This window comes from Asterias rubens, chromosome 18 (assembly GCF_902459465.1).
Source record: "Asterias rubens chromosome 18, eAstRub1.3, whole genome shotgun sequence".
Taxonomy (NCBI): Eukaryota; Metazoa; Echinodermata; class Asteroidea; order Forcipulatida; family Asteriidae; genus Asterias; species Asterias rubens.
Genome location: NC_047079.1, coordinates 4,239,413 through 4,252,913, shown reverse-complemented (window position 1 = coordinate 4,252,913; position 13,501 = coordinate 4,239,413). Strand labels below are relative to the sequence as shown.

The 13,501-nt window shown below is 40.6% G+C and overlaps 2 protein-coding genes across 2 annotated transcripts; both read right to left on the bottom strand.

Moving 5' to 3' along the window:
- Window positions 1-861: 861 nt before the first annotated feature.
- LOC117302645 (beta-lactamase domain-containing protein 2-like) lies at window positions 862-6,379 on the bottom strand. The gene is made up of 7 exons (XM_033786628.1): window positions 6,188-6,379; window positions 5,627-5,790; window positions 4,690-4,826; window positions 3,566-3,791; window positions 2,878-3,071; window positions 2,162-2,410; window positions 862-2,055 (listed from the first exon to the last, which is right to left on the bottom strand). The coding sequence occupies exons 1-7, from the start codon at window positions 6,349-6,351 to the stop codon at window positions 1,873-1,875; spliced, it is 1,317 nt and encodes a 438-aa protein (XP_033642519.1). The 5' UTR covers window positions 6,352-6,379; the 3' UTR covers window positions 862-1,872.
- A 2,078-nt stretch (window positions 6,380-8,457) lies between these two features.
- Window positions 8,458-13,398, bottom strand: LOC117302126 (beta-lactamase domain-containing protein 2-like). The gene is made up of 7 exons (XM_033785926.1): window positions 13,109-13,398; window positions 12,207-12,370; window positions 11,708-11,844; window positions 11,037-11,262; window positions 10,099-10,292; window positions 9,398-9,646; window positions 8,458-9,287 (listed from the first exon to the last, which is right to left on the bottom strand). The coding sequence occupies exons 1-7, from the start codon at window positions 13,249-13,251 to the stop codon at window positions 9,105-9,107; spliced, it is 1,296 nt and encodes a 431-aa protein (XP_033641817.1). The 5' UTR covers window positions 13,252-13,398; the 3' UTR covers window positions 8,458-9,104.
- Between the last annotated feature and the right edge of the window lie 103 nt (window positions 13,399-13,501).

Genomic DNA, 13,501 nt, shown 5'->3' with positions numbered 1-13,501 from the left:
TTTAAAGGATGTAGGCTGTATACCGCCATAAAAAACATTCAGTGTAAATCTGCTTTTCTTTTTAGAGAGAGAGAGAGAGAGAGAGAGAGAGAGAGAGAGAGAGAAAACAAAGTTTAAGCCCATTTTGTCGCTTTCTTTTGGAAATTTTAGAAATATTCAATGAGTTTTGTGCAATTCTCACTAATAAGCAAGTGCCTTCTAAAAATGTTTGTTGTATACGGGCCGTTATCCCAGTGCGATCACTTGTGTTGATTCAATCTAATTTGAACATTAGGAACCAGACTATAATGGTAACTGGACATTCTCCTCTGATCGGGCTCTGTCTATGCCGTGTCCATTGATTTGAAACTGTGGCCGTCAGAGCCATAGCAAAGTCAAAGTTAACCCTCGTGTAGTCTCTTAAAAAAATGTTCAAGGGGACAACAAATTGGTTGCACTGTATTCATTTTGGTCCGGTTTTGTTGAAGAAAATAAAGGTAGCGCTGTGGCGGCCAAATTAAACCATTTTGTGTACTGCTGTTTCATTAAATTCCGAAAAATAGAAGATTGGAACATGGGTATCCTTTTAAAACAGCTGTCGAGAGGTTCCACGTGCTTCTCACTCACAAACAAAATTATCACAAATAAAAGCTACGTTATTGTTATACAGCAAATTTTCCGCTTTGATTGATTTTGCCTGGTATCTGGCTGTCGTAGTTTTGCATGTATGTACATGCGTTTTGGTAGCAACTGTAATAGCGGCCTCCGGATACTGCTACAAATGCATAGAAGTAAAAGGCACTCTTTGAAGAGCCATAATGAGGGACAACTCTTTTTCGAGTGGTCTTCCACTCTTTTAGATTTTTGAAGAACCCCCTCTAAAAGAGTGAAATAACCACCACTCTTTTTAAAGAGCCATTTGATTGAGGGACAACTCGAAATGTAAATACTGGTGCTTTTCACTCTTACATTTAGAGTTTAAAACTGCAGATAAATTAACACTGCCAAAATGAAGAAAAACAATGCAAAAAACCCATAAAACTGCAGATAAATTAAAACTTCCAAAATGAAGGGAAACAATGCAAACAAACTCTTGAGTAATCCTTCAATAACGTTCTTATTAAAATAATAAATGCCAGCTTTTCTTGGTAAACTATTAAAAACGAAACCTATAACATTAAGAAATGTCACTTTTTTCCTATCAAAAGTAAAGACATAGCAGTTATATTTGAACAAAAAACAATATGAAGCTATATTATCAATGATGTTATAAACACTATAAATAGTAATAGTTCAGACGAACAACTTAGAAAATGTGAAGATTTGTAGTGTTGCCGTTACTTTTGAAATAGTTGTTAGTAAGGCATGGCCTGCATACAAAATGGCGGGGATGTTAGTACACAGACAAGCAACCCACAAAGCTGTCTGAACACCAAAAGTTCTTACTATTCCTTTGAAAAAAATGCTATCGTATCTCTCTTCATGAGATATATTGAGAAACCACTCGTTTTGTCCGCCATACACTCTTCTTGCAAAGAGCCATTAATATGGCAGACGACGATTTTAGATAAAAATAATGAAGTTCGTTCTAATTTCACTCAAAAAGAGTGACACAGATTGAATTTCACTCACATAAAGAGCGAAAGACACCACTTGTGACCAAGAGAGTGAAATATTCACTCTTTTACACTAAGATATAAGATAAAAGTTCGAAACCATAAAGCTATTCATTCATCGATGACGTCAGCGACGTATGCAGTCGAACTTTCCCAAGAGTTCGGCACAGCTAAAATTTAGTATCTCTCTCCCGCAAAAAAAAAGTTGCTACGGGCTGGCCTCGAAAATTGTTGATTTTTTACTACCGTATGTGGCTAAAATATCCAATGCAGTTCCCTACTGACCCTCTAATTTATTAAGGCACTCGTATGTAGCTTTCTGCAGGGTCGAAAACCGGGGGTCATTCCCTATTCCAAACGGGGAGTGATAACTTGACACGTAACCAAAGCTGAGCTTACGCTGTGGATCAGCACGTCCTTGCATTCCACCGGACCCGGGATGTCCAAACTGTTCCACCCCCTGGAAAAGAAACGATGACGTCATCATAAAGATCTTATTTTTGTAACTTTATGGGTTTTTTCCAAATAATTATTGAATAACACAGTTTTCAGAGCCGTAAACTTACGCCAATCTTTGTTATTTCGTATCCGAGGTTGAAAGAAGTCTCCAGTCCAATGGACCTGTCAAAGGAGGGCGCTTTTGATTCCCCTATAAATTTACTGATGATGTCTTCTGAGAGTAACCTTTGACCTTCGATAGTCTGGCCTCCGTTTGCTAAAACGCCGTACAGCTTCGCAACAGCACGGGCGGTTCCCACACCTGTGGCCGATGGCTGTTCTAGAGCAAGTACCTCCGCCCGTCGGTAGTTTTTCAACTGAAAAAAAAAAAAATCAGATCAATGTTGAATGATGAAATACAGTATCACTGAAACAAATGGTGGTGACATCATATTTTTCAAATCAAAGCATTTCTCGTAAAGCGCAATTTTTTTTTTTTTTGTAACGGCCCGTGAATTCATAGGAACTGTGGGGAGCAGGCGAAAAAAAGGGAACTTAACGAAAACGGAGAATACCCCAGATCTTCGACAGGTATACTTTCCTTTAACGTGGTTGGAATCCCCTTCCTGACCGTTCTTGAAAGTTTCTAATGATTTTTGTTTTAACACATCTTTTAAACTATTGAGTGCAATAAAACGTTGAGTTAATTGAGACCTATTTATTAATTACCGTATGCCTGGTTAGGTCAAAGATATAAATGCCGGGTCTTAAAAAAAATATATTTAAAAAAATGATAAGAAAAATCATTGTGAAACTTCCAATAATAATGTAAACGTATAGTTACCGCTACTAGTGGATATCTTTCCAATACTGTGAAGATGTCTTTGTTTTTTCCTGTTACCATTGATACCAACATTTCTCTGTTCATTGGATCGACAAGACCTTTGATAAGTGTCGACCATATACCACTGATGTCACCAGTAAGACGCCCCACTCGGTAGAACGATTCGAAAGGTGTTCCGATGAAGAAGTCGATACCTGTTGGGAATCAAGAACAAGTCTTACTCGATGGAAAGCTATTTACCCATAGACTAGTCCCGAAGGATAAAGACATGCACTGGTCTTGCACGCCCACTGGTTTCATTGGATACACGTGTAGTGACGTCAGTACGAAAGCCTGTTAGTGCCATCTTTATTTTTGAATGCAGTTTATTATTTATATTTTCGAGTACCTCGAATCAGCAATGGAAATTAGCCGCACGAGTAAAGAGATAATTATTAACAGGAGCGTCCAGAACCAAGACTACTCTTCTCTTGCCTACCCTGGAATTCTCAAGGGCATCTAAAAAACTACAGCACCCAATCAAGTTATATTTTAAGGGAAGCTTTCTACAGTTAATCTTCAAGTTAAATGTAAATCGGTGGACATTCTGTTTTGTGTCTTACCAAAGGTACATAGACCCTTTAAGTGAAAGTTCAAGGCAATACTAATTTCCCACTGTTCCCAAATAACAAAAAAGCTCCACATTTACCGAAGGGTTCAGCGATTTCTTCCTTGAAGAACTTCCCCAGCGTTCTGTGTTTTGGATCAGCTCGTCTTAGTAACTGGCTAGCGTAGAGACCGAACGTCAGGGCGTGGTATCCGTGGGCGGTGCCTGGTTCCCAAATGGGGGGACTCTCTGCTAGAACCTGACTCAAGGCTTCTTGGTCTCCAAGTAACTCCTCTGTGATGTCTCTAGTCGTATATGAAAGCCCACCCTGACATGATAAGATTTTGTTGAGTTAAAATCTAACAGAGTTGTCAATTTAAGTAAATCAGTCTCCACTCTGTCCATTCAATATACCATCCGGGTTTGAAGGATACCTGTACTACGCCATTCCAATGAGCAATTTGACGTTTTATGGTGAATGCAAGTCCACACGTTGTAGGCCTTCAAGAACTGTTGTCTGAATCATTTTCTTTTATGTTCTAATTGTTCGTCCGTACGTTCAGTAAATGAGTTATGTCAATGTCTGTCTGTCCTCGGGCAGTCTCAACACAGGCCTCGGCTTCCTGATGATGCCTCCGTACTCAATTAATATATTCCCTGTCTTGTAAAATAGCCTTGTTTATTTGTTATTTCTTTATTAATTATTGTTATATTTGTTATGGTACTCTTTTCATGAAGTATGGAACTACATTTGAGTTTGAATGATTTGAACTGCTGTTGGGGGGGGGGGGGCGAACACAACCCATGCAGTTACATTATTTCGTACAATAGATCAGCACACTGGCAAATCGACGATTTTGCAAACATAATAATAATAAATTTGCCATGTTTTCCTGCATTTGGTGCCCCAACAGTGGCTCAACCCACGATAACGGGAGATTTTTAGACGATCCTTTTTCACGGATATTCCACGTGCTCAGACCTACGCGCGCAGTACTGAGCATGCGCACGCTCAGAGCCGCAAAGACCTTTTCGCAAATACCGGGGCGCGCGCGTAAAGCTTGGAATTAGGTGCATTGTGGTCTAGCTGGTATCCAAATTTGATTCATATCTATCCCACAATGCACCTCATTCAACAGTCTGCGCTTGCGCATTGGTATTTGCGATAAGGTCTCATGGGCCGTATTGTCTGCTGCCGCCAGCGTCTCAAAAGTCTCATTTTGTACCTCGTGACCAAGAAGCATGCGCACAGTGATGTTTTCTTTGCCTTCCTGGGCAAATTCTGGCCAATAAGATGCGACGGTTCTGTCGTAGTCGAGTTGTCCTCTGTCCACAAGGAGAGCCATGCATGTGGCAGCGACTCCTGTATGACAAACAAAAAGAGAGAAAATCAGTTGAGGAAACTCCAGGCCCGTTTTATAAAAACGAGTTTGAAAGAAACAAAAATAACGAGCACATGGAAGTGCTTCTGATGAAGGTGGATTGCACATAGCGTCACCAACCGCCATAATTTGATGACAAACATTTGATGTGCACGCATTGCAAATAACTCCCGGCCAATGATAGCATCGCACGGGTTCAAAGTTTTGGCTCCATTGGTCTACCGTGTTAGTTCGCAAAGTAAAAGGAAAACCACGCAATTTCGAGGCATATGTGTGGATCACACTATGTTATACTTTTAAAACATCTTTCTATGCATTATATATTACGAACGGTTTCAAACGCTTTTCATAGAACCATGCAATTATTAATGTGACCCTAATAAGTTAACCCATGGAGGTAGCTACCCCCATTTAACCCAAGCGGAGTTTTTATGAGTTAATTTGGGTCAATGCTGCATCAGAAAGCTTCACATGGGCATGCCATTTAGTTTTTGTAGGGAGTGTGTTTGCAAATCTCCAACGAAGTTATGACAGATAATTATGTATATGCCCGTGCTAAAATATCTCATTGATTCCAATCACTAATCCCTTCATCATATTAGATCTACTTTGAGCTTGATCCAATCATGCACTGATTATTAATTTGCATAAAACGATGACAAGGCAAAACTCAACATTTTGTAACGAGTAGTTGAAGTCAATTTACCTGTCCTGTGCAGCACAGACTTATCGTGCATTGAATGATAAAATCATGGAGGTTTTCATGGAATAGTCTCTTCACCTTTGGTTGTTGAGAAAACTACGGCCATTGTGTTCTCCATCCATGGTCGGAGTGCTTCACTGTCGGCGTAACCTCCCCATATATCAACGACCTTTGACCCCTTGTAGTACACCGAGAAAGCTGAACCCCCGATCGGGTACTCCACGCCGTTTGCAAAATTCTCCCTGAAAAAAAAAAACAGTGAGTTCGAAAAACCGAGCCAAAGAAGTTACCCATGAGTCAGCGCATGTGCCATGGATGTGGCAATACGGCAACTTATATTGTTTTTAATAGGGCTGACTTTTTTTAAAAACTGTTTCGCGCACGCTGAACACAAGCAACCGCCATGTTTTTTTGCTCTATGCCAACCAACATGATTTAACCATGGTTTCCTTTCTCCATGGTTTTTAAAATAATTATTATTCAGTGAAAACTTGACAGATAATGTGCATCATTGGAGATTTTCACATGTTCTCATAAAAGCTATATTTCGATTTTGGCAATCCAAGCAGGCGATGACGTTTTCTCACCTTTGAACAAAATTACTTATTATTTATTACATAAATAATGAGCGTTGTTTACCGATAAAGCTGAAGGACTTGTTCGAATCCTGGCGCGGTAGTCCCCGAAATGAGCAAGGGTAGAGGTTTAGTCCACAGGTTGGGCAAGTACAGCACGGCGACCGCCGTGATACACACGAGTAATGCACTCTTCATGAACGCCATTTTGATCACCAACTGGTTCATTAGTTATCGATATAATGACAGCCGTATAGCGATGCCCGATCTCTGCTGTACGGTTCAATAATCAATGCGTGCTTTTATATTGTGCAACAGTCACGCGGATGTATGTACAAACACAGCAGCAGGCAAGCTTACAGTAAACCCATGTTCCTTTATAGCAACACCTGTGTGAGTCAACGGTGACGTAACATTTCAGGGGAAGCCCTTTTGCCCCCCCCCCCGCAATGAAATCAAAAAGAAATGTGCAATGATAATGCGATGAACATTACACTTTCGAGTTAAACAGTTTTCTCGTTGATTTACTGAATGGTGTTGGACTGAGGGTTGCACTTGTAAACTGTATCAGGAATACCACCAGAGAGTCTAAGAGTTTTGGTGTTGAGTTAATATAATGAATGGTGTTGGACTCAGGATTGCAATGTAAACTGATTGTACTATTATGCAATTTACATGGTGTTAAGAATAAAAATCACTGGAAGAGCTTGGGTGTTGAGTTACTGAATGGTGTTGGACTAAGGATGCTATAATATTTTGCAATTTACATGGTATACCACTGAAGTCCAAGAGTTTGGGTGTTGAGTTGATGAATGGTGTTGTTGGACTGATGATTGCACTGTGATGATAAAGTGACACTATTGGCAATTGTCAAAGACCAGTCTGCTCACTTGGTGTATCTACACATATGCATACAATAACAAACCTGTGAAAATTTGAGCTCAATTGGTCGTCGATATTGCGAGATATGAATGAATTAAAAAACACTCTTGTCACACAAAGTTGTGTGCTTTCAGATGCTTGATTTCGAGACCTCAAGTTCTAGTAAACTATGAGGTCTCGAAATCAAATTCGTGGAAAATTACTTCTTTCTCGAAAACTACGTCACTTCAGAGGGAGCCGTTTCTCACAATGTATTATACTATCAACCTCTCCCCATTACTCGTTACCAAGTGAGGTCTTATGTTGATCATTATTTTGAGTAGTTACCAATAGTGTCCACTGCCTCTAACATGGGACCCGGCACAGCCGAGTCCAAGAAGTTGGGTGTGATTTACTGAATGGTTTTGGACAGAGCACAGTGGGGGCTAGGGTTGCACTGTATAAACTGAATAATTATAATACATTATGCAATTTACATGGTATCATCAGCATGGATGTCCTCCATGGTAATATATGAATTCCATCAGATCAGAGTCCAAGAGTTTGGGCGTTGAGTTAATGAATGGTTGAACTTAGATTGTATTGTTAAGTAATTGTAAATATTATGCTTATGGGATCAGGCATACACCAGCATAATCACATCACTCTTTACGAACACTATTTTGATCACCAACTACAAGTACATCGATAATGGAAAATGACCTTGCATTACGGTTCAATATACATTTACACGAATGAACAATGATCATCAGTAAATACATTGAATGTTTTTGAACCCAAACCCCGAAGCCTAACAAAGGTCTGTGGTACGTTACATGATGAAGAAACGTTGTTCCACCTCACTTACAATTAAAGCCTTTGGTCAGTTTTTGAACAGAACAAAAGTTCACAGATATACAAAAAAACTTACAGGGTTTACAGAAGGTAATGGTGAAAGACTTATCTTGAAATATTATTCCATGAAATGCTTTACTTTTTGAGAAAACATAAAAACAATATCAATTCTCGACAGCGAGAATTACGGATTTATTTTAAACACATGTCATGACACGGCGAAACGTGGGGAAACAAGAGTGGGTTTTCCCGTTATTTTCTCCCGACTCCGATAACCGATTGAACCGATAAGTTGTGGTTTACGAAGTGTGGGCCTTGGACAACACTCTTTACCGAAAGTGTCCAATGGCTTTAAAGGCAAGGCAATGCACACTACTGGTAACTATTCAAAATAATTGTTAGCATAAACAATTACTTGGTAACAAGCAATGGAGAGCTGTTGATAGTATAAAACATGGTGAGAAACGGTTCCCTAACAACGTCTTCCTCCATGCTCAGAAGATAGTTCCTGAGAAAGAGGTAATTTCTCACAGACAAAATAATTAAAAGACTTCAGGCCTGAAGCCTTGAATTATGCACCTGATAAATAAAATAATTAAAATAAAAAACAAACACAAATTTCGTAGTTGAAACTCTTTATTGTACGAAAAGTCAGTCATTCTACAAAAACTGTTTACAAGAAACCTACATCAAGACTTATTTTAACAAAATGACTTGTGATAATTATAAGTATAAAAGAAGTACACATTTTAAGAGGGTGTGTGCGTTCGAACATTCTCAAAAGTCCAAGGCAGTTCAACTTCGATGGTAGACTGGTCTCTAGTCTTTATCCGCATTGGTTTTACAGACCCAGTGACTTCATTGGATGCATTGATTTCATTGGATAAACGTGCAGTGACGTAAGGTTTCCATATCTGTGTTTTGATTGGTCCGATGTTTGGCTGCACTTTCGGTCGTATGCATACAGCGTGCATAATGTTTGTGATGTTGTTGTCTACATGTATGTACGGTTGTTTTATTGTATATATGTACGTGGGATTTGACTGTGAATCTCCATGGTGACTGGATGCGAGTTAAAAGGTACATTTCGGACATTCGCTCAAGACTGGTGTCTGGCGTTATTCACGAGCCTCGTGACGCTAGATTTTAAGGCGACTTTGGTGGCCTCAACGTCTCCCTTTTCGCGTCAACTTGTGTTTACTGGACTGACCTCGAATATTGTTTACTACTACAATTTGTACATCGAATGTTCAATGACGTTTTCGCTACTGCCCCTCAATTTGTTTTACACACTCGTATGTAGCTTTCTGTAGGGTCAAAAACCGTGGATCATTCCCTAGTCCAAATGGGGAGTGATAACTTGACACGTAACCAAAGCTGAGCTTACGCTGTGGATCAGCACGTCCTTGCATTCCACCGGACCCGGGATGTCCAAACTGTTCCACCCCCTAGAAAAGAAACGATGACGTCATGAGATTAATTATTGTCAAAAGTATCTATTCAATAAAAGTGCTGGGGATACATTTTTTCGATATATATTTCAGTATCATAAACTTACGTCACTTTTCGTTATGGTGTATCCGAGGTTGACAGCAGTCTGTATTCCGACGGTCCTGTCCAAAGAGGGCGCTTTCGATTCGCCTATAAATTTACTGATGACGTCTTCTGAAAGCAACCTTTGATCTCTAATAGTCTGGCCTCCGTTTGCTAAAATGCCGAATAGCTTCGCAATACCACGGGCGGTTCCCACACCTCCAGCTGATGGGTTTTCGAGAGCAAGTACCTCCGCTCGTCGGAAGTTTTCCATCTGATAAATTGAATAATGAAAAGTGTACATATAACGCGATGGTGACATGAACTTCACAATACAATTTGAGTTTTCAAATTTAAATAATTCTTCTGAAGCAAAAGGCACTCGCTGTAATTTTGCTGCACATCGCTCTGATATCAGGCACAGAATATGATTTATTTTGTCAATACAAATAACTTACAAGTTTAAGATGAACAGTCATAAAATAATAATTAATAGTAAAACGTTCTCTTCTGTCTTGCCAATCTGTATCACCGTGCGGTTTTGAAGGATACATACACTCAACATTATCTTCTCCACACGTCGCACGCAAAGCTTGAAACAATACTTACCCCAGTTTTCGCATTGCATGGGATCGATCGAGGTGTGGGATCGAGGTGCTAAATTATCATCATGCCAAGTATAAGCATAAATTGAAATATTGAAAACAATGAAATCGTAATGATTACCGCGTTTAGAGAAAATCTTTCAAATGAGGTGGCGAGGTCTTTATTTGTTCCCATGATCATTGCATACACGATTTCTCTGTTTAGTGGATCGCCCATGCCTTTGAGAAGTGTGGCCACTACACCACTGATGTCACCAGTAAGACGCCCCACTCGGTAGAACGATTCGAAAGGTGTTCCTATGAAGAAGTCGATACCTGTTGGGAATCAAGAACAAATCTAACTCACTACAAAGCTATGTTACCCACAGACCTGTCCCGTCTCTATCCGCAATAATAAAGTAATGCACCGGTCTTACAGGCTCATTGATTTCATTGGTTAAAACTTTAGACGCAGTGACGGATTCTGTGTTCTGATTGGTCTGAGGTGATATTACGGACTCAGTCTCCGGTGTTTTTGTTTCATCAGAGTGTGGGTTCGAGTCCCAGTCGTGACACTTGGTCCCCTGAACAAAAAAAACTTCAACCATTATTGCTGCGTCCTTCGGCGGGGACGTAAAGCCGTGGGTCCCGTGTGTTGTGTAACGCGCGTAAAATAACACAGTGCAGCTATCGAAAAGAGAAGGGGGTCACCGGCCCAGTGTCCTAGTTTGATTGGCTGCATATTGCGCCACAGCATGGTGCTAAGGATTAGGTCTCACAATTCAAACATAGTCCCCTACACGTTGCAGGATCAGGAACACATGCACTGAGCGTCACTGAACGTCGATTATTATGCACGCTTTAAGAAGCCAATATTAAAAGTAGGCCTACTGTTATCATCAACTTTCATGCTAAGTGTTAAAGGTTGGTGAATGTGCGTTACAAAATACTATTATGACATGTTCACGTGGAATGCTCTCCAACCCAACTAATGTTTGGGGGGGCATCACCCAAACCCAACGAATGTGGGGACAAAACAACGCATGCACTTTCATTTGGCTAAATAAACACATAAATTACCGAAGGGTTCAGCGATTTCTTCCTTGAAGAACTTCCCCAGCGTTCTGTGTTTTGGATCAGCTCGTCTTAGTAACTGGCTAGCGTAGAGACCAAACGTCAGGGTGTGATATCCGTGGGCGGTGCCTGGTTCCCAAACGGGAGGACTCTCTGCCAATACCTGACTCAAGGCTTTTTGGTCTCCAAGTATTTCCTGTGTGATGACTTTACTTGTGTATGGAAGCCCAGCCTATAAACACGATATGATTCATTTTTACGAATTAAAACAACTTAAAGGTTAAAGGCGACCAGAAATAACAATAGTTTAAAGTCAACAAGGAATATTAACAAAAGTTAAAGGTGACCAGACTTACAACAGTTAAAGGCGACCAAATATATAAACAAAAGTTCATTGGCGACCAGAAATATTTACAGAAGTTAAAGGCGACCATACATAACGTATACTGATCAATTATAGTAAAACTTTCTCTTACGTCTGTTCATTCAGTATCACCACACGGAATTTGTGCATTTTGACGCCATGTAGTAAATGCCTATAATACACACAGGGTCTATGCTACTGTTTGACTTGTATTGTACCTTACTTTAGGGTAAAAACACTCGATTTCAATCAAATTTCTTCCCTTTCTCTTCTCCCGTTCCCCTCCAGAGGTCCGAATATCGAGATTAAGTACCTCGTGATTAAGGAGCATGCGCACTGTGATGTTCTCTTTGCCTTCCTGTGCAAATTCTGGCCAATAAGATGCGACGGTTCTGTCGTAGTCGAGTTGTCCTCTGTCCACAAGGAGAGCCATGCATGTGGCAGCGACTCCTGAATGACAAGAACAACCGTACAATCGAAAAAAAATTTTCATTTGGATTCTATCGATTTTGAAAAATGCAACAATGTTTTACGCGGGTAATGCTTCAAAGACTGACATTCGTTATTATCTATTGCGAAACCATATTGTCTCATTATAGGCGGTGTCCCATCCAGGGAATTCTGTCCGCAGGCATTCTGTCCCCTATGGGAAATAAACATGGGATGAAAGAGGATGATTTAACAGAGGGCACTGCCAGAAGAAGTGTGTACATAGTTTGCCATAAATACTGGCATTTGACAATATTGCCACACGTGTCCAGTGTCTTAATCACTGAAATTTTTGTTGAATGTAAGTGCAGGCCTCTTTTCACCTTTGGTTGTTGAGAAAACGACGGCCATTGTGTTCTCCATCCATGGTCGGAGTGCTTCACTGTCGGCATAACCTCCCCATATATCAACGACCTTTGACCCCTTGTAGTACACCGAGAAAGCTGAACCCCCGATCGGGTACTCCACGCCGTTTGCAAAATTCTCCCTGACAAAAAAAAACCGTGAGTTTGAAAATCAGAGCCTTAGAAACACCCAATCAGACGGCGGATAATGGATACACTATTAATGTGCGCAATACCACCTGCGTCATTTTAATTCTTTTTGGCTACGACCTTTTAGGCACCCATACCAAAGAAAATATTGTGTTTGTTACTTATGCCCAGTTGCGCACCCATGCAACACCGAGATGAACAACTGCTATTTGCCTCATAGCTCTCTGAGTTCGGAGAGCAGTGCCTGGAATGTCGGGGGTCTTGAGTTCAAATCCCAATCAGAACCATTTGATGAAGAACCTTACAATCAAATATTGTGTTTGGCCTGAAGATCGTAAGGTCAATTTGTTGGCGCGTCCTGGTCTATTAGTCAACCGCACTGGCCTAGACTTTCTGGTTCCAGCCCCAGTCTCGACACTTGGGTACTTTTAAACAAGAACGTTGATCTTAGTCACCTCGACTTTTTGTATCACATCATTTGATTGGTTCTCAACCAATCAAACTTCACAACTGTTACCGAGGTACAACAAAATGTCGCTCTACATGATGGTCTGACTGAACACCATGGACACGAGAAACGTTTGTAAAATTGTATGTACAATCAGCGATTTTCGTAAACGTTCATAACATTTTGAGTTCTAACAATCAAAACAGGCACCATATCTCTAGTGGTTGTTTTCTCCCGTCCCCCACCTACATAAATTTTGTGAAAACATAAAAAGTAGTGTTACCGATAAAGCTGGAGTACGGGTTCGAACCCTGGTGCGGTAGTCCCGGAAATGAGCACGGGTAGAGGTTTAGTCCACAGGTTCGGCAAGTATAGTACGGCGACCGCCGTGATACACACGAGTAATGCACTCTTCATGAACGCCATGGTCGACCTGCAGTTGAAGTATTTAGTTATTGGTAATTATGGCCGCGTACCCGGCCACAGGCACGTCTGCTCAATATACTGGCGTGTTTTGGGTTCAACAAGTTGACATGTGCTGTATTGTGACTCGTGTGTTTAATGGTTCGACCTTGTACTTTACATGGGGAATGGGGTGTCATTGTCATAGAAGGCAAGAGTGAGCGTAGACTTGGTTCAAGTCTGTGATCGTGGCTTTTAGTCTACCCGACAGCTT

Excerpts from the sequence above, each read along its gene's own strand:
- LOC117302126 (XM_033785926.1), bottom strand. The coding sequence starts at position 13,251 with ATGGCGTTCATGAAGAGTGCATTACTCGTGTGTATCACGGCGGTCGCC. Across the intron at positions 12,371-13,108 it reads CCCGTACTCCAGCTTTATCG|GGAGAATTTTGCAAACGGCG; the intron begins GTAACACTACTT and ends TTTTTTTGTCAG. Across the intron at positions 9,288-9,397 it reads ACACCATAACGAAAAGTGAC|GGGGTGGAACAGTTTGGACA; the intron begins GTAAGTTTATGA and ends TTTCTTTTCTAG.
- LOC117302645 (XM_033786628.1), bottom strand. The coding sequence starts at position 6,351 with ATGAACCAGTTGGTGATCAAAATGGCGTTCATGAAGAGTGCATTACTC. Across the intron at positions 5,791-6,187 it reads CAAGTCCTTCAGCTTTATCG|GGAGAATTTTGCAAACGGCG; the intron begins GTAAACAACGCT and ends TTTTTTTTTCAG. Across the intron at positions 3,792-4,689 it reads GCATGCTTCTTGGTCACGAG|GGTGGGCTTTCATATACGAC; the intron begins GTACAAAATGAG and ends TTATCATGTCAG.